At 43.3% G+C, this 18,625-nt stretch overlaps 1 protein-coding gene and 3 non-coding genes across 5 annotated transcripts; all 4 read left to right on the plus strand.

The window, feature by feature from the left end:
- Positions 1-11,272: 11,272 nt before the first annotated feature.
- Positions 11,273-18,625, plus strand: EIF4A2 (eukaryotic translation initiation factor 4A2). Of its 2 annotated transcripts, none has more exons than XM_054206396.1 (11): positions 11,273-11,545; positions 12,644-12,689; positions 12,780-12,912; positions 13,176-13,315; positions 14,440-14,608; positions 14,809-14,918; positions 15,037-15,180; positions 15,588-15,725; positions 16,004-16,093; positions 16,331-16,410; positions 17,815-18,625. In XM_054206396.1, exons 1-11 carry the CDS (start codon positions 11,517-11,519, stop codon positions 17,957-17,959), a joined length of 1,224 nt encoding a protein of 407 aa, XP_054062371.1. In that variant the 5' UTR covers positions 11,273-11,516; the 3' UTR covers positions 17,960-18,625. The 2 variants fall into 2 exon arrangements, with proteins under 2 accessions (XP_054062371.1, XP_054062372.1); XM_054206397.1 differs by lacking the exon at positions 11,273-11,545 and adding an exon at positions 12,325-12,347.
- LOC128912208 (small nucleolar RNA SNORD2) lies at positions 13,027-13,096 on the plus strand. Its single transcript, XR_008467532.1, has one exon. It is a non-coding gene; the product is annotated as a small nucleolar RNA SNORD2 (small nucleolar RNA).
- On the plus strand, positions 15,227-15,408 carry LOC128912206 (small nucleolar RNA SNORA81). The gene has a single exon (XR_008467530.1). It is a non-coding gene; the product is annotated as a small nucleolar RNA SNORA81 (small nucleolar RNA).
- Positions 15,804-15,930, plus strand: LOC128912193 (small nucleolar RNA SNORA63). Its single transcript, XR_008467518.1, has one exon. It is a non-coding gene; the product is annotated as a small nucleolar RNA SNORA63 (small nucleolar RNA).

The raw sequence follows: 18,625 nt of genomic DNA on the forward strand, positions 1-18,625 counted from the left end.
GTTTTGAGCAACACTTTGCCATACTTTCTAGTTCTTTTGACCACTGCCCACAATATAAGTCAGATGGAAGAAGCAGGAAAAACAAGCATAAACTACAAGATTGCCTCTTTCTCCAGGGTTCCGTACAAATGTATGGACTGGTCAGTAGATTTACAAACAACTCCTCTGCTTCACTTAGCTTCAGATTAAGTTACTTTTCTACCATAAGACAACCAGGACAACTCTGAAACTTTCACGGAAGTTGATAGATTTGTTGTTTGTAGCTGACAGTCTAGCATAGGAATAGCATCGATATGAATGCATTTGCGCTCCACTTCATGCACTGGACACAGTTCATCAGCCACGACATTTCTGTATTAGCACTACTGTACCTCTTCTCCTTTTCCCTCTAGATACATATTAGCCCCCATCATTTGGAACCAATAAACATACATATTATTTGCAAACTTCTGAGAATAACCTGTCAATTAACAACACTGTGCTTCTGGCTACCTGTTTTTGTCAATGAAGAACTACCTAAAATTGATCTAAGACTATAACACTAACCTTCCACTAAATATTTATCTAAGGCAACAAAATTTTAGTCTGCATAGGGACCATCCATTTCTTCTTGAACAGTTACTCTACACAGAGGTGTTTATTATGCAGAGTCATACTTGTTTGAATAACCACCTCAGATCTGTGGAAAACCCAAATTAGTTTGATCCAGAAGCTGAGCGAACTCTTCTGAAATGCAGTGCTTAATGCTCTGTGGAAGTCAGTCCTAACACAATTATTTACTCCAGCAAGATACTAACGATTGTTCAGAGCAGAAGATGACTAAAAAACTTGTTGACTCATATTGCCAGGGGTTGCCTCAGTCACGGATTAAGACTTGACCTTCATGTGCTCGCTCAAGGGACACATGCAAATCTCAACAGGATGTCATCAACCACTGACTGCACTGGGTTCTATAGTAAATAAAAAGAATGGTTCTGAAGACTGCAGAAGAACTGTCTGCAGCTAATGAGTCTGAATCACAAAATGCATCTGACTAGTAAAAACACACTTTCACATCCAATTCCTTATGAGATACCTTTGCAATGGCAACTGATGTACTCACGATCAATATACCTCGCCCAGTGCCATTCATTACAGGGAAATGGAAAGTATGAGCTAAGTGCTATAATCTCAAAGAATAAAAATTTCACAGTGAGAGACTGTAATGCTAAAAGAAAATTCTGATTCCTTAATATACTCTTATTTATTTACAGCCTAAATTGCTGATTGCCTATCAAACTAACAGGCTGCTATAGGAGAAATTCACTCTGACCCAATCTTCAAACAGACTCCAGGAGAAATAGCCAAACACCATTTAATAAATGGTGATAAGCACAAAACAAGAAATTGTGAGGAAGGACTATAGTTCTATAGTTCTATAACAAGAACTATCTTGTTCTACGCAAGAACACTCAATAATACAGCAATCAGACGGTTAAGCAATATCAATGTACTATTATCAGCATAGTTGATTGTTTTCACGGCCTCGAAAGATTGTTTCATTCTCTTCAAGGCCCCGCTATGCAAACATTGCAGGTGTGCTGGCTTTGCTGTGCAGGGCACGGGGATTCAGTCCTCTCAGCAAGAGCCAAAAGACTGACAGAAGGAGCAGGTGAAGAACAGTAAAAATCTGAAATATAGAACATGCTAGACAGATGCAGAAACAGCAGCAGGAGCTTTTGGATGAGTGTTTTGCAGACAATTCTGCAATGATCATGAAGTGTCTTAGTCCACAAAGCTCACCCCATTACAGAGATTCCACAGGAAAAATGTCTGATGTCAGTTCTGTCATCAGCATGCTTGAGTATCTAATATTTACTTTTCAGTTATTTAGTATACATTTTCACTCAAAAGACATCTACTTAGATAAAAGATGAAAGATCATTGATGAAAGGTTGATAACAGATCAATTTATCCCAACAACCTTATCACAAAAACCATAATTTCACTTGTATTGTGAAAGGTTTCACCGCACAGTTGAACGTAACAATTGACACATTTTAATACAGACAGAATTAATCAGCTCAAGATTATGCTGAATTTTTTTAGCAGCACTTTTTTTTTCTTGCTTATCTACCTACTGAGTTCTTTCACAGTTGTCTTTACCCAGGGGAACAATATTAATGCCAAAGCCACATCAAAAAAGCAGCTATCTTGAAGCAGCAGTGAGTATTTTCTAAAGTCACTCTTCTTCTCCCTCCTTTCTTTGCAGTATTTCCTCCCAAAAGCATGGGATTGCCTTGCTTGCTCATCACTCTTGCTACCCTAAACAACTGAAATAGCTTTGTTCTTCTGCACCGGCAGTTCTGCTCATGAACACTGAAACTGAATTTCCTTTTTTAGACAGCAAGGACACGGACTTTCTTCCTCCTCTCCCTCCCCTCCCCCTCCCCAGGCTTTGCTGTGCCCTCATCTTACCTTCAGCAGCAGCAGAAATCCATGCGGCAGTTTGTTCCTCCCTGGCAGCTCTATGGCAACAGCAGCTCTGAGGCAGCAGTCCTCTACAGTTCTCACTTTCCTCTCTTCCCTTCTGCAGAAAGATGCACAGTTGGTTTGCCCGGTAGATTAGTAAAGACAATTCTGATGTGATGTGAATTAACAAACAAAACGCCAACATGATTTCAGGAAAAAAACATGCTCCCAGGGGTATGCAAAGTTGTATTCCCAGAAGAGCTGAATGTTAGTAATGCAAATGAATAATAGCAAAGGAAATCAGAGAACTCTTTTTGTGTAATATACTGCAAAATTATCTGTGTGATACTCAGCTTTCTTGGCCAGAAATGTGAAAAAAAAACCCCTCTGAGCTTAAGATACACAAAATATTACATCCAAATGAAGTCCTGAAACTCTAAGTATGTTGTCATTCTTTGACTGAGTCTTTATTCGTTATAATACATAAAAGAAAACAGCTGTTAGTTTGTTAAATTCCTGCTGAAATAAAAGTCATACAAGATCTTGTTGCCTTGTAACCCATGGAAAAGTGTATATCGGAATATATTTAGAAACGGTAACACAAGCTACAGAGCAAGCAAAGAAAAAATACCAGTAACTGGATGGTTTCCGAATACTATAGTAACAGCCTGCTTAGAAATTTGAATTTTCCTGACTTTGCTACTTTTAAAATAACCAGAAGAATGAGCTACAAGTAAATGTTGGATATGATAGCAAATAAACAACTCCTTAAGACTCAGAAACAATTATTACCAGAAGCTCTTAACTAAAGTACCTAGGCACAAGATAAAACTACTTTGAATAGAGGTATATATTTTATATTTATTTATTTACTGCAAAAAATTGCCAATCTATAAAAATCTAATCACTTTCAATACAGGCATGCAATAAATGAATCAATATTTTCCTGTAACTCGGTATGATCTCTCATTTCTGTCTCCTGCTGTGCAAAGAACAAAGGTTTCTGGCCAGTGCCAATTGCTGTGACATGACACGTTACAGTGCATGCCCTGGATTAGCACAAGCAATGCCACAGTTAGTCCTGGCTAAAATAACGTGATCACCTGCCTCCCGCCTGTGCTCCCATCAGCGGATGTCCACGCTTGCATGCGTCAATGGAGTCTGGGAAAACGTGGGCAGCTGCTCCTGGGTGCAACCTGAGAGGAAAAGAATTAATTCCCTACTCTCCTGCATCTTAGATGTTCATTTTTGTCTCATCTGGCAGTATTCAATTAGCACACAAAATAATATATAATAGCATTCTGGGATGGAATAAAGCACAAATAATTGGGACTAAGGACTGGCCTACAGAGGCTTCACAACACTAAAAATAAAAGCCCCCCACAAACAACAGGGAAGAACAGTTATAAGACAGTTTCTTAGCAGCTCACCTGGTGGCTTCAGCTCCACAGGCACATATTTCAGACCCAGTCATAACAATAGCATGCATCTGTAACACTGTTAAAGAGAAAAGCCTTGTAATATTTACTTTTTTCATCCAAAAAATCTCAGAAGGATTAACAAAACAAACAAAAAATGATTAAACAAGTCAAAATGTTTATCCTGATTAATTTTTTAAGCTTTTACCCAGGTAGAACCTCAGCTTCCCACCCAGCACTGTCTGCTTTGTAGGCTGAAGCATAGCACATAGATCAATCAGTCCCAACCTTAAACAGTTTGCAATCTAAGAGATCCTTCAAAGACAGGAGATTAACATTTCCATTTCACAGGCAGGTGAAATAAGGACACAAAGCTGAAACTACTCGTCTATAATTTCATATTAAGCCAGTATCAGTGACAGAAACATAACTCAGGGATTCTGAGCTATAGTTACCTGCAGAAATGAATAGACTCAATCTTTGTACAAGTGAAGCTCAGTGGAAAGCTTTCGGTTTGTAGAAATTCAGATTTACCTTGAAGCAATACTTCTGACTACATAGCTCATTTTATTAATGACAAAGTATTTATCTTTATTGTTAACATTTACATGTTGTAACAAGCTCTATAAACTGCAAAATACTATTTTGGAGGTTTAAAATGCTCTGCTCGAGAAGGAGGAAGAGACTTCAATTTACACACAAGGCTGGATATGGAGCTTCTGTTAAAGAACAATGAAGTAATTTCTGTGATATCTCACTCTTGCTGTTCAGGGAGGTATGCATTTTAAATATTCTGACAATAAAGGCCTGTAAGACACTCATACCAAAGCTTTCTGTGCAATGCTGAATCAGTTGATAGAACCTAGCCACTTTGTTGGCACTAATGCAAGATGGGCCCTCATAACTCATAGCACTGTACATAAACCCTGAAAAGCACAGTGTGCTCACTCTGAGCTCTGAAAGTGCAATTTGGATGGGGCAGGACAGAGTCATATGACTTGGTCTCATCAGTCAGGGCATAGGGCACCTATCAAGGTGAGCATATCTACAACATACATACATAGAGATTATTATTTCTTTACCACAAACTCTGGTCCTGTGAATATACCCCTGTAAAATCAAAGAACTGCTTGGCCTTTTTGGTGTTTTCATTTTGGCTTGGTTCACATGCATTAGTTCCTCCTACTAAGAACATAACACTCACTTTTTCTATCAATGAGGAAAGGTACTCAAAATGAAATAGAGAGTATAGCCCTGCATGTAGTGGCTATGCCAAAAATTGAACAACTGAAATCAGCTCAGCAATTAAAAACCTCAAGCATCATCAGTGGATTCCAAATTGAATAACCACGAGACTAAATAACTCCTATAGACGGTTAACCAATATCAGAAGGAAAAATGTTTTGTTCAGAAGAATGCGTAAGCTCATAGGCTCATATTTACCTTTCTTTCAGAATTGGAAAAAAACATTCTTCGCAGACTGTCTCACAGAAATATATGACATACACTATTTCATGGTAGTGCAGAAGTCTTCCAATTGACTTAATAAATGCAACCACAGTACTCTGTCAGGGTGTTATCAGCAGCTGCCAGCTGCTTAATCTCTCTAGCTTTCTTTACATTTGTCATAGAAAGAACAAGCTCTACCCTGAAAGTATGCATGTAACTTCTATCAAAGACTTCTAAGCCTCCTACCATTACTGGTGTCCATGTTTCTCAAGCATTTGCCCACATGTAACCTCTGAGGCAAATACTATCACCCCCAGTCTACAGAGGAGAAAACTGAAGTGCAGAGAAAGCTCTCATTCCAATAAAAGTCGATGGCAAGTCTCTAACAAATATCATCTGTTCAATTTTAGTGCTAAAATTACATAACTGTGGTCACACTAGGAGTCTTTAACACAACAGAGAAGAGAGCTAAGATGACGCCATGTCCTGGGCCCGACTACAAGCCTTAAAAACTGCACGAAAGAATCAAATTCCTCAATCAAGGAAAACATTTGAGACGTAAAAGTATGACTATCAAGTTTTATAGCATCCAGAGGACTGAATGGGTAAGAAAATCATAGAAACAAAAATATTTCTGTTTCAAGTATTTGGGTTGGGATTTTATTGTGCCAACATTCTTCTCTTACCAGAATAGTTACTAAAATCACAAGACCACCATAAGTGATCCCATATGATAGTTTTGTTACTTTATACTCATTTAAAGAATTATCAGTAATTTACATACTACTTCTAAAATTAAAATTTTCTAAAGTTAACACTAGTTTTTTATTAGAAGCCCAATGTAATGCTAACTGAAGGAAATGGGGAACTTTTCACAAGTTCAAAGGCCACTGGATGAAACTATATCTATCTATTATAAAAATAAGAAGTATTTATCTTCCCTTAGTTCTCTAGATTTTTGACCCTCTGAGACAGGGCTGAGAATCCCAGGTTTCTCTGAGGCCCCAGAACATTTCTGCTGCTTCCTTCCAGCAGCAGGTTACAAGAACTTTCCCACTGTATAAAGGAGAAACCATCTTTCTTAAAAATTCATAGAGAACTTCATTATTGCAGAATAAGAAACATGTAACGGATAACTTCAGACCTCTGAAGGCACTAAGGTCGCTACAAGTATGAATTTAAACTCCAAACTTGACGAGGAAATGAATTAATGGATGAGTAACCTGAAGTATGTAATTCACGCAACTTTGCCCTTTCTTTAAAAAACAAGTAAATTAGTCTTTAACAGCTGAACAAATTAATATCATCAAGAAAAAAAGAAATCTTACTGGCAATAAGAGCTTTGGCTAAGAAACAAAGCGATGCAAAAGTGAAGCAGGAGCACACCTTGGAGACGTGTATTCTCCAAGGTGTGGGGGAGCACAAGCCCCACAGCCCCACGCACACACTTCAGAGCAGTGAGTCAGCTGGTCAGCAGAGGTCCTACCCTCCCTACATCCTCTGCGCAAGGCTGAGTATCCTGAATAGACCGAGCCTGTGGGACAATTTAATTAACCAAAGCAGCTTAAATCCCACTGGCTTTCTATATTGCTTGGCTCCTAAATCATGTAAGCGTTTTGGAAAATGTTCCCTATTGGCCTAGTGCACAACTATTCAGTGAGACAAAACTTTGACTGGGATAGGAATTTCTGTGTTTGGATGTACTTTCCATTCACTCGACGAGGACATCGCTGACATTTCACAACACAAGTTTGATTACAGTTACAAAGAGTAGAAATATCTGTCAAAGCATAACAAATTTGTAAAATAACTTTAAAAAAGGATGACTAAGCAAGCCTAGCAGCCTAATGTACTAAAGTCACCATAACGTGGATTTCAAATTGCACTGAGATACCAAAGAATACAAAGCAAGCTTTCCGAGTGCATTAAAAACACTGCATCTTATAAATTCTTATTATTTAGCTTGTTTAGGTTATAATTGCAGTGGAATGACCAAAAAAAGGCATAAGTTAGCATTAAAGAAACCCTGTGACTGCATTTAAATAACAAGCATGGGACTCTTGGAATTTGGACTTTCCCTCTGCCCTGGAGATTTTCCAGAATCTTGCCTATCCACTCCTACATCCGAGGAAGCATGCTTTTGTTTAGGCAGGATCCTTTGGGAACGATGAACTGAAAAACATTACTTCTTGCTAATAACACCCTAACAAATCATCTTGATCCTTAACGTGACCTACTATGAATAAACTCTGTCTGTTTACAAGTACTTTCTTTGCCCTGCTAGTTCTGGCATTCGAATAATACACAGTATGCACTCTAGCATCAGACTTGCAAATGCAGGAGAGGCACTCGGGATCTTCCAGGTTTCCCATGAAGTACGTGACAGTTTCATGGTAAATTCAAATCATGGTATGAGATTTCTAAAAGGAGATTTCTGCAATTTCCTAATGCAAACTGTGAGATTGCCTTTGCCAGAACATTGATGAGCAGGGACTGCTCAACCAGAGCTCAGTTCCAGGAGGTGGCAGCTCCTACTGCTTTCTTTAGATACATCATTCTTTACTTCAATCTGCATGAATAATGACTAGAAACCCAGCTGCTAAACCAGCTAGTCCATCTGTTACCCCCTGTTAATAAATGTATAATTATGTTCACGCTCACTAAAGAGCTCATGATTCACTAGGATTGCCTTTTGGGGTGACATCTACTGAAGTATATAGTGTGCACGTATAAATGTGGCCATGGATCCCATCTTTAGTAGCACAGACACATTATTTAGTATCTTTTTGGTATCTCTTCTGCCTCATGATAACATGAACCTGGCCCTCAAGGAGCAAGTTTTCAGGTGAGACTGATGCAGAAAGTTTAGTAAGACTTCAAGTCAGGGGGGTATAACAAATCCCAGGTTCAATCCAAGATTTTGTCAGTAACAAAACCTGACCTTTCCATACTTCTCACTATGATGCTTCGTGTTCAGAACACAAATAATCCCAGGCAGAGCACAGCTACCACCAGTCTAAAAATACACAAACTGGATAGGAGATCACAAATGAAATGGCTGTTTGCCGTACTGTACGGCTGTCTGCCGTACTAACCAAAGAGATACTTCTCAAACACTGTATTCAGGTACACAGGTTTTAGAGTACAAAATGTCAAAAGTTCTTCCGCTGCTACAGCTGGGGTCATTACTAGGATGCAGATCCTAGATTTCTGCTATCTTGTTTCACAAAAAGGGAGGACTGATTCAGTGTTTCCAACTCTTTGCTTATCGCAAGTTAATGAAACAAAATTTCTTTCCTCTTTTCATTTGGTGAAACAAGACAATGGTTTTCACCGGGGGGAAGGCTAGATTCCTTTACTCATATCCCTTGGTCTGGAACATCCACACAAATTTCTTTAAAATGGGAACTGACAATTTGTTTCTTAAAACATAATTTCATAGTTCCAGTCTACAACACTTAAGGCAAATACTGAGCATCTGATGAGAGGTCACCTGACTGGGGACTATCTGATTTTATAGCGGTGGATTAAAATACCGATGAACCAGAGCAAATAACACAGCCAACTTAATCAGATTTGTCAAACTCTGCCACGACCACGTGACAGGAGATACCAATACACCCACAGACTTCTCTTTATATTCCAGCATCAAGTAAACCACAGATGAACAAAATCCTCCGAGACATGGAAGTTTCAAGCTCCTCTATAAAGGCTAGTGATCAGGAGCTCTGTGGTGCAGGTAACACTATTTCGCTCCATAGTTGCCTCATGTCTGCATAAAGAAATCTTGGCATCTGACTAAGAGACTCACAGATGCCCTTACTACAGACAGTAAATAACAAAAACAATTTTAAAAATTGTCTATTGATTGAAGTTAATAGTCAAAAAACATTTTCTGAGGGTTTTTTGGGGGGTTGTGGGTTTTTGGGGGGTTTTTTTTTTGAACATCATGAAGTTTGGTCAAGCGGAGTAAAACTAGACTTGCACAAAGTTAGAGCAACAGAAACAGTTTCTCCTATAACTGTCCCCAAAGCAAGCTTGGAAAGCCTTGTTAGTTAACTACTTTTGTCAAACGTGAACTTTCAAAGTTGTCTGAATACACAGGTAATCTGAAATGACACTAATTTCTTTACAGGAGAAGATAAACTAGATACTTGTTTCTGAGATCATAACTGTTTTTTAAAAAGACATTTAAAGTCTGTGGAAAATGATGGCTTACCTTCCTGAAATTCACACGTCAAGAAACTTCTTCCACTCAGGTTTGCAAATATACTAAGGCCTAATTGCAATACTTAAATAAAAAGTATATACATTTTACAGCTTTCTTAAAAAATGTTCAGGTTCCTTAATAAAAACAAATATTCCATAGTATTATTTCTAGATCCAAAGTCATTTTTAATGGTAAACCTAGTGGTGCCAGGCGAACCCGTGTTCATGTTCTTTCTTCTGTCCATCCTGTTTCTTGTACAAGCAGAGGTATATGGGTCCATGGCTCAGACTATCAGTCATTTCAAAAGGCCACCAGTTATTGTTATACGTCTAAATTGTGAACACAAGAAGCATCTTCAGTATTTTCTGCCCAGCATGGGTGGACAAAACTTGAGAGCATTAGGGTGGGTTGAGAGAGAAGCTGCATTTATATAATTTAGATAGGCTATTCATAAGTGTTGCATTATCTCCACAGGTAATATTGCCCCAGCAGATGCTACCATAGGCAGAGCTAATGTACATCTAGTCTCTCTCAGATTCCCTTTACAGATATTCTAGATGGTTCTAGACAATTTACAGTATTCTAGATGAGTAAAGGGTCGAGTTTTTCAGGCACTGCCTACATTTGTTCATATATAATCACTATGGAAACAAGTCTGAGAAGTGACACACATAAACCCATTAAAGTGGGCACAAATTATTGCTTACAATTCATATTATTTGCCTACAGAAAAAATATTGATGAACGGATTGTTATAAAACCTGAGAAGAGCATTAAAATGATTGACGTTTTTTTCTACATTATGAAAGCAACGGGCACAATCACCGATCGTTTCAGTGAATTGGTTTGCACACTAACATCTTCCATACTGCTTTACTTGGGATCGCACTAACCTTTAAATCAGCCTTGACGGATTTTTTCCGCGGACACCGCTACACTACCAACTGCAGCATTGTCACAGCACCGCGTTTTCAGCAGCGCCCCGAGGGCCGTCCTGCCCGTCTCTCACAGATACTCCCCAAACCCGCCCTCACCCCCATTAGCAATTATCCACCTTCAACACCCCCTGACAAATCCCCACGATTCAGCCCGGTATCCCCACAAACCCCCCGGGCTGGGGCCCAGAGGGGCCGCGGGGAGCCGAGGCCGCCCCCAGTCCCCTCAGGCGCCGCCATCTTCCCCCCTCACCTCACCTCACCTCGCAGCCCCTCCGGCCGCGCTCCCCGCCACCCAGCGCTGCCCCCCCCAACCGGGACTGCCCCTCATCAGAAGGCGAGAAGGGAGAATTCGGGGTACATTTTTGTCTAGCAGGGAGGAGGAAGAGGAGGGGGAGCCATTTCTGTGTGCGGGGAAGAGGGGACGAGCCCCGCAGCCCAGGAGCCGCCTCCCTCCGCCTCACAAACCCGCTCTGCTCTGTCACCCCCCACTCCAGGGCTTTAAAAATAACCGACATGGCGGGGGAAACTCAGCCATGACAGGGAGCTGCTCTGTCCCCCCGCGGCTGCCGCCGCATGGCCCGCTCGGTGTCCGCCTCAGCACGGCTGCCCCCCGCCACGCCCGGGCCGCCCTCGCCCCTTCCCGCCGCCCCTCACTCCCCCTCCCCGGCGCTGCAGCAGGGGCCGGGGCAGGAAACCCCGTACGCAGGAGAGGGGGGGGGCGAGCGGGAGGAAGGAGCGAGTCGCTGTCACGCCGTCAATGGTGCAATATCCTTCCGCGCCTGAGGGAGGGAAAAGTAGTTCCAGATTCCCCTGAGCTCGTGGCCCAAGCGGCCCAGACACCCCCTTCGGAGTACCTCAGGCAGTGAGGTGAGGGGAGTCTCTTGGGAAGGGGGCTCAATCCGAGGGGATTCGTGCTTTTTTCGCTGTGGCGTGAGGTGTATATCCATGCGCAGAGACGGGCGAAACGAGTCCGGCAGCGGGGCGGGTATATAAAGCGGGCGCCGCGGAGGCTTTGCCTTTTCAGTTGAGGACAGAGCTGGTGTTCGGAACATGTCAGGCGGCTCCGCGGATTATAGCAGGTATGGCGCGGCATGCCGAGGCCCCGGGCCCTTTCCCCGGAAGGGGGCTTGGGAGGCTGGGCGGGGGCGGCCGGGGAGAGGGCGAGAAGCGGGGCCGTGTGTGCGGGGCTGCCTGCGCGCTCGAGACGGCGCTCTGGGGGCGGCTGGGCGCTGCAGTTAGACGGCGCCTGCCGCCCCGGCCCCTCCCGCTTCTAGACGTTTCGCTACTGTCTCTCCCTTCCTCGCTGTTCGGTGGGGATTTAGTTCTGTTTCTCGGGGCTCGTTTTTTCATCGCTGATTTTCTTTAACAATCCCCACTCCTGAAAAAGGGATTTTTTTAATTTCGCCGTACCCGCCGCGCTGAGTTGAAATTAACATGTTTAAACGCCTCGTTCGGGACTTTTTTTTTTTCCTTAAAATCTCTTTGCTTCTCCTTCCCCGCCCGGGTCCCCCCTCCCGGTCCTGCCGTTGGTTCGCCCCGGCTGTGGGGGCCCGGCTGAGGGCGAGACCATTTTTTTCGGGGGGGAGGGGCGCGGCCCCCGGGCGCTCGCCCGGCGCCTTCCTCCGCCTGCGCGCCGCCCGCCATTTGCGCAATCCCAGGGGTGGAGCTCTCGCGAGAGTTGCGCGGCGCAGGGCGGGGCTGGGGGGGGGAAGCCGCAGCGCAGCCGGGAGGCGGCCGCCCCCTCCGCCGCCCCCACCCCTCACACACACACCCCCCCCGGCGCTGCGGCTGAGTCGGCCCGGAGCGCGCAGCCCCGCCTGCGGCACAGCTCCTCCATCAGCGGGACGTGGCGGGCCTCCGCTTGCCGGATGGTTTTTTTTGGTTTGTTTTTTTTTTCTTCTGTTTGCCCGGGATTGAGCCGTGTTTTTGCGGTGGGTTTTTCTTCGCTGCGGCTGAAAGGCTTGAACCATCTTCTGTCGCATTGAGAGCGGAGGACTTGGGTTAGCGGCACCCGGGCCCCTGGGGAGGGGGTGGGAGTCTCTCCGTTGGCAAAATACCAAAGCACCTGCTGGGATGATGTGTCGGGGGTTCCAGACGGGGGTTTTGGCAGCCAAGGCGTCAGCTCGCCTCTGCCTGTGAGCGGCTGCCGTGCTAACGGCTTGTTCTCTTTCCCGCAGAGACCATGGCGGCCCAGAGGGAATGGACCCCGATGGTGTCATTGAGGTGAGCACACGGGAACTAACTTGAGACTGTAATCGCTGGTGGAGATAGGTGTTGGATTTAATAATTTCTGGTTTTTTTTCTTTATTACAGAGCAATTGGAATGAGATTGTTGACAATTTTGATGATATGAATTTAAAAGAATCCCTTTTAAGGGGCATTTATGCTTATGGTTTTGAGAAGCCTTCAGCTATTCAGCAGAGAGCTATTATTCCATGCATCAAAGGTATGTACGTGATTCGCTTGTTGATATCAACATGGGATAATTAAGAAAGTGCTGTAAAATGTGTACACTATTTTATTAGTATGCGATGATACTAATTTTTAATCTTTATTGAACAAGTGATATGATGGTACACCATCTTTCGGGACTGACCTGAAATGGAGAGAACTCTTAATACTGATCACTTCTTTCAAAGAGAATAAAATAAAACTAAAAACATGAATGACCTGTGTGGGAGCAGTAAATGTGTATCCTACTCTTTTTAGGGTATGATGTGATTGCTCAAGCTCAGTCAGGGACTGGCAAGACAGCCACATTTGCTATTTCCATCCTGCAGCAGTTGGAGATTGATCTCAAGGAGACCCAAGCACTAGTATTGGCCCCTACCAGAGAACTGGCTCAACAGGTATTGATAGTGTAGTTAAAAAAAAAAAAGCTGCTTGTGTGTTGCATAGGTTTCAGGTTTCACAACTGTGAGACAATAAACAGACTTCTTAAGGGGCTGTAACTAATATCCATTCAGAACCCTCTTTGTGTTGAGTAATGGGGGATATAAACTGGCTTCTGGCCCACAAGTTCTCTGCCTGCTTGACCAGTTGAGTTGATGCCCGTGCAGGGTGTACTGGGGCAGGGCTGCAGGAGCCAGCAGCTGTGCTGGGTACAGTTCTGAGGGAGCATCTTCAGCAGAAAAAAAATACAAGATCTGTTATTAAAGCACAGTGTTCTGAGTGGAAACAAAATGTACTTTTTGGAAGCCATTTGAACTTGCGTGCAGTTGTGCAACATGAAAACTGCAGTGCGCATGTGGTCACTTCGTTGTTTTTGTATTTCTGTGATGTTTTCCTGGCTGAATGTTCTGGCATGTCTACTTCACCTTCAGGGCTTGGTATTGTTTTACTAAGTGGGGGTGTTTAACAAAACCTTAGAGTATACTTAATTTTTATACAGATTCCTGTCTTTTTCAATTAAAATATACTGAGGTGCCAGGCTATAGTGAAGATTATTCTTGATGGTAAAGGTAAAAATACCAAATCAGACAGGAAAGAAGTGTAAAATCAAATAAAAAAAGCAGATCAGTGGAACTGGAACCTCTGATCAGAGTGTTTAGCCTTAGTTCTAATCTGAAGACGTCGGTGAGGTGAGACTTGTTTCAAAGCCTGGCAATATGGCACTGTACAAGTACGCTCTTCTGTGAACTTTCCGCAAATGTTTAACGTGTGGGCCTTAACAGCCCAAAACTTGAGTTCCTTTCTGGAAGCTCTGCTTTTTAACTTCATAGTAGATGCATGGTGGTCACTTCAGCTAGTTCAACTAGTAAGGACAAAAAATTTAACTTAAATACTCCTCTGACTTAAGCTTTTCTAGTTGAACCACATAAATAATAACCAGTTATTGCACATAGCAACTCTCTAGCCATTAGAGCGGCGTAATCCTTGTTTGCTGTGTTAGCTTCCAAAGTCCATAAGCACCAGAGGTAATGGGGCTTAATCTTCATCAGGTACTAATACTAATGGAAGGCTTTTATTTTAGATTCAAAAGGTAATTCTGGCCCTTGGAGACTATATGGGAGCAACATGCCACGCTTGTATTGGTGGCACAAATGTTCGCAATGAGATGCAAAAGCTTCAGGCTGAGGCTCCGCACATTGTGGTTGGAACTCCAGGGCGTGTGTTTGATATGTTAAACAGACGCTACCTGTGTAAGTACCAATTTAATTTTGCTCTTGATAACAAATTTCCAATATATCTTTCAGACCCAGCAAGAGCTTAAGTTGTGAATTTGCTGTCATTATAGAGAGTGTACTGGAAAGCTTAGTCCTAAAGGAGAGTGACATTAATAAAAGTATCTAGTGTGTTTCTGAAACTTTGTGACATAGTCCTTTTTCTTGTTTTTTAATAGCACCTAAATGGATCAAAATGTTTGTTCTGGATGAAGCTGATGAAATGTTGAGCCGTGGATTTAAGGATCAGATTTATGAGATCTTTCAAAAATTAAGCACAAACATCCAGGTAAAAAAACCTTTCACATCACAAAATTGATGGCTGCAGGTTTGGTTGCAGCGTAGCAGAGAACTGCTGAGTTGTCTGGTGTCCCAGGCGTGTGCTAACACTGAGTAACGCATTCTAGGTTGTGCTGCTGTCGGCTACGATGCCAATGGATGTCTTGGAAGTGACCAAAAAGTTCATGAGAGATCCCATACGGATTCTGGTGAAGAAGGAAGAACTGACCCTGGAGGGTATCAAGCAGTTCTACATCAATGTTGAAAGAGAGGTTGGTACCGGCTGTACTTGCTTTGCAGGACGAGTTAAATTCTCTTACCTTCTTGTTAAAAGCACTGTGCTAAAATTGCAGAAACCAAGGCTGAGCTTTGGGCTCTGTAATAATGCTAGCAGAGTACACGCAAGAAGAAGAAAATGCATGCACTGGATCAAAACTGACTAGGGTGGACCTCTTTCTTAATGTCCAGTGTCCTGTGTCTTAAGATTTGGTGCAACAGATGATGCAGAAACTTTGCTTGGTGCCTTGTTCCCACTTCTCGAGTCCCACTGAATACAATTGCACACTAGAGCATGCTTAATTGGTTGGTGCTCTAGGATTTTATTCCTTGTTCGGGATTCTTGTTATGGACTGAACTGTCGGTGGGGTGATGCATTTCCTCATCTCCTTCGTTTGTTCAGGAGTGGAAGCTGGATACTCTCTGTGATCTGTATGAGACACTGACCATTACTCAGGCTGTTATTTTCCTGAATACAAGGAGAAAAGTAGACTGGCTTACAGAGAAAATGCACGCCAGGGACTTCACAGTCTCAGCTCTGGTAAGAATTGGTACTTCCATGTTACTTCTTAAATGCCACGTACACCTGAAAAACTGTAATGAGCTACACTAGAGCGCGAAGCAGGAAAGTTATAATATAGCTGTGCGGTGCTGTATTATCGTTCCCCCTGCTTAAAGAAAACTGCTTCCTTCTATCCCTACCTGCTTTGTCCCCACGGCAGGTAGGGACGCTGGGTTTCAAACATCACTTTGTTTTTTAAAGCATATTCCCATCTGGAGTATTGGAACTGTAGTAATTGGAACTTTTTACCTCTCCAGCATGGTGACATGGACCAGAAGGAGCGGGATGTTATCATGAGGGAGTTCAGGTCAGGATCGAGCCGTGTCCTGATCACCACTGACTTGCTGGTGAGTGTTTTCTTAAACCGAACACATTTGTTTAAATCTGGTGCCAAAAGCTTCATCATTCAGTGAAGGTTCTTGTAGCCTGAGCTGTTCGGAGCTTCTTGGAAGAGTAAAGACTGCGTTCCACTATGGACTACACAGTTGTAGTTCATCACTAACCTTGTGGTCGACAAAAACATGGGGTAAAAAATTTAACCTAAAGCCTGTGACTTGCACTGAAGACTCCGCATTGCTTTTCAGGCTCGTGGCATTGATGTGCAGCAAGTGTCCCTGGTTATAAATTATGACCTGCCGACCAATCGTGAGAACTATATTCACAGGTGAGTTGGCTCTGTCCCCTGCTGGCCGTGCTGCACTGCGTGCTACATCCTGCAGAAATCGGCACAGAACCTCGCCTCTTCCTCCCTTTAGCCCGTACCAATAGCAGGACTTTACGCATCCATTCGTGCAGGAAATGCACTGCTTGGGGTTTGGCTTTAAACAAGCCCTGGCTCGGGAGTAGCAGGACTGTTGGACAATAAAGCAGTGGGAAAACTTAGATGTGTGCGGAGCCGAGTGCTGGCAATCGGTCAGTCATTGCTGAGGGCTGGGGAAGCCACTGGCTACCGAGGGGCCAGTTTGTCATGCAGGCTGTGGAGGGCAATGACAGCTGATGCTGGCACAGTGTCTGGACCTGTAGCCCCTGGCTAATCCCCGTTGCTGCTGCTCGGTGCTCAGAGCTTGGTGCTCCTGGCAGACCGGTTGTGTAGGAGTGTGGGACAGCTGCCTCCCAGGAGGCCCAGCTGGGCTCAGGGCTTCCTCCCGGGGGGTTCTGACCTGTGGTGTGTATCTGTGGTGGCCATGTGAGGTGTTTCCCTAGGTTTAAGTAACTACTTCTAGTGACTGTCCCTAAATTTAAGTAAACTGTGCTTTGTTACTTGATGTAAAAAAATACAGGAATCGGTAGCAGCAGTTGATGACACAAGATGGTGCTCAGAAACGGCGTTGACGTAATTTAGGACGTGGATTCGTAAGCGGCACAGTTTGAATAAAGAGCGAGTCGGTATTTATATATTTCTTTTGTCATGATTATTCCCCAAGTTCTGTGAGCCGTGTTTGTGTATGTAGCTCTTGCTGCCGGGGTGCTGTACCCTGCAGGCCGCAGGGTGGTGGAGCGGCTGGTGGGTGTCACTGTACTGTGGTGCGTTAGTGACTGACGTGGGCTTACGCAGGAACATGTAGCTTGGATTTTGCTGGTTTGTTTTTTTTTTTTTTTAAAAAAAAGGCAAAACCCTAAGTTTTCCCACTGGAAACAGTTATGTTGATTAAACTTCCCAAGTTGGGTGTGCTGTTCCATGTTAGTGGATGTAATTGGATTAACTTGGCAACAGTTGGACTCCTGAACAGCAGCTTGTCTGTAGGCCACTGCTTGGGGCTGGAGGCAAGTGCTGGGGAGGGGGCTGGGGCCAGGGCTTCATACTGCAGTACCAACTGGTAAATACAGCTCTTGTTTTGCAGCCAAGAGTAACCTTTCTGCTCTGCTACCCTCCGTAGGATGGACACCTCTGTACTGCCGGCACTAACCGCTAGTTTCTCGTGATCAGACAGGGCTTTGGTAGCAGCTGGTCCCGTAAATGCAGCGCAAACTGGCCAGTGGCAGCTAAAAGAGCAGCAGCAGCTAATGAGGGGTTTGGAGCAGACTGGAGTAGTTAACTGGTGTGTAAATGTGTGTTCTCTCCGTGCAGAATTGGCCGGGGTGGTCGCTTTGGCAGAAAAGGCGTGGCTATCAACTTTGTCACTGAAGAGGACAAGAGGATCCTGCGAGACATTGAGACTTTCTACAATACCACGGTGGAGGAGATGCCGATGAATGTGGCTGATCTTATTTAATCCCTGGGATGAGGTGGTTGTGAATGCAGTGCTCGCTGTTGCTGAATAGGCGATTCACAACGCGCATTGTGCTTCTTTCTTTGGGGATATATTGAATCTTGTCTCAATGCTCATAACGGATCAGAAATACAGATTTTTGATAAGCGAAGCGACTTTTGTCGTGAGCTCTTGTGGGGGAAGCCACTGGCTTTATCCACTTTAGGGTTAGACTGTTGGGGTTGGGTGGAAAGTCATGGGGTCTGTAAATTTTTTCTTTATTAGAAATTTATTTCCTAGTTCCATAGAAGTGGTTGTATTAGATGTTCTTTATCATTTAATAATTTACTTATGGACTAAAAGATATAAGTGCTGTATAAAGTCAGCCAATTATGTTAAACTAGCCTACCTTCCTTTATTGTATGTACTTACTCTTCAGATTGAATTGGAAAGGCCTTTCAAAATCTCTAAACTTTTATAAGAGCATTAAAATGCATTTTTGTTTCATATGTATTTATTCAATAAAGTATTTAATTAGTGGTAAGTGTGATCTGGACCCTGTTGCTACGCCCCAGCAAGCAAGCAATCATACTATTGTCTTAGTTAGGGTTAAACCCAGTAAATTTGCCATATTGCACATGTCTTAATGAAGTTTGAATGTTCAATAAAATACTTCTATATTCACTTAAA

Source organism: Rissa tridactyla, chromosome 6 (genome assembly GCF_028500815.1).
Source record: "Rissa tridactyla isolate bRisTri1 chromosome 6, bRisTri1.patW.cur.20221130, whole genome shotgun sequence".
NCBI lineage: Eukaryota > Metazoa > Chordata > Aves > Charadriiformes > Laridae > Rissa > Rissa tridactyla.

What these genes read in the sequence shown, in the direction of transcription:
- EIF4A2 (XM_054206396.1), top strand. Translation starts at nt 11,517, where the DNA reads ATGTCAGGCGGCTCCGCGGATTATAGCAG. An exon ending in ACATCAATGTTGAAAGAGAG is followed by an intron (nt 15,181 to 15,587) that starts GTTGGTACCGGC and finishes TCGTTTGTTCAG; the next exon opens with GAGTGGAAGCTGGATACTCT. An exon ending in TGATCACCACTGACTTGCTG is followed by an intron (nt 16,094 to 16,330) that starts GTGAGTGTTTTC and finishes ATTGCTTTTCAG; the next exon opens with GCTCGTGGCATTGATGTGCA.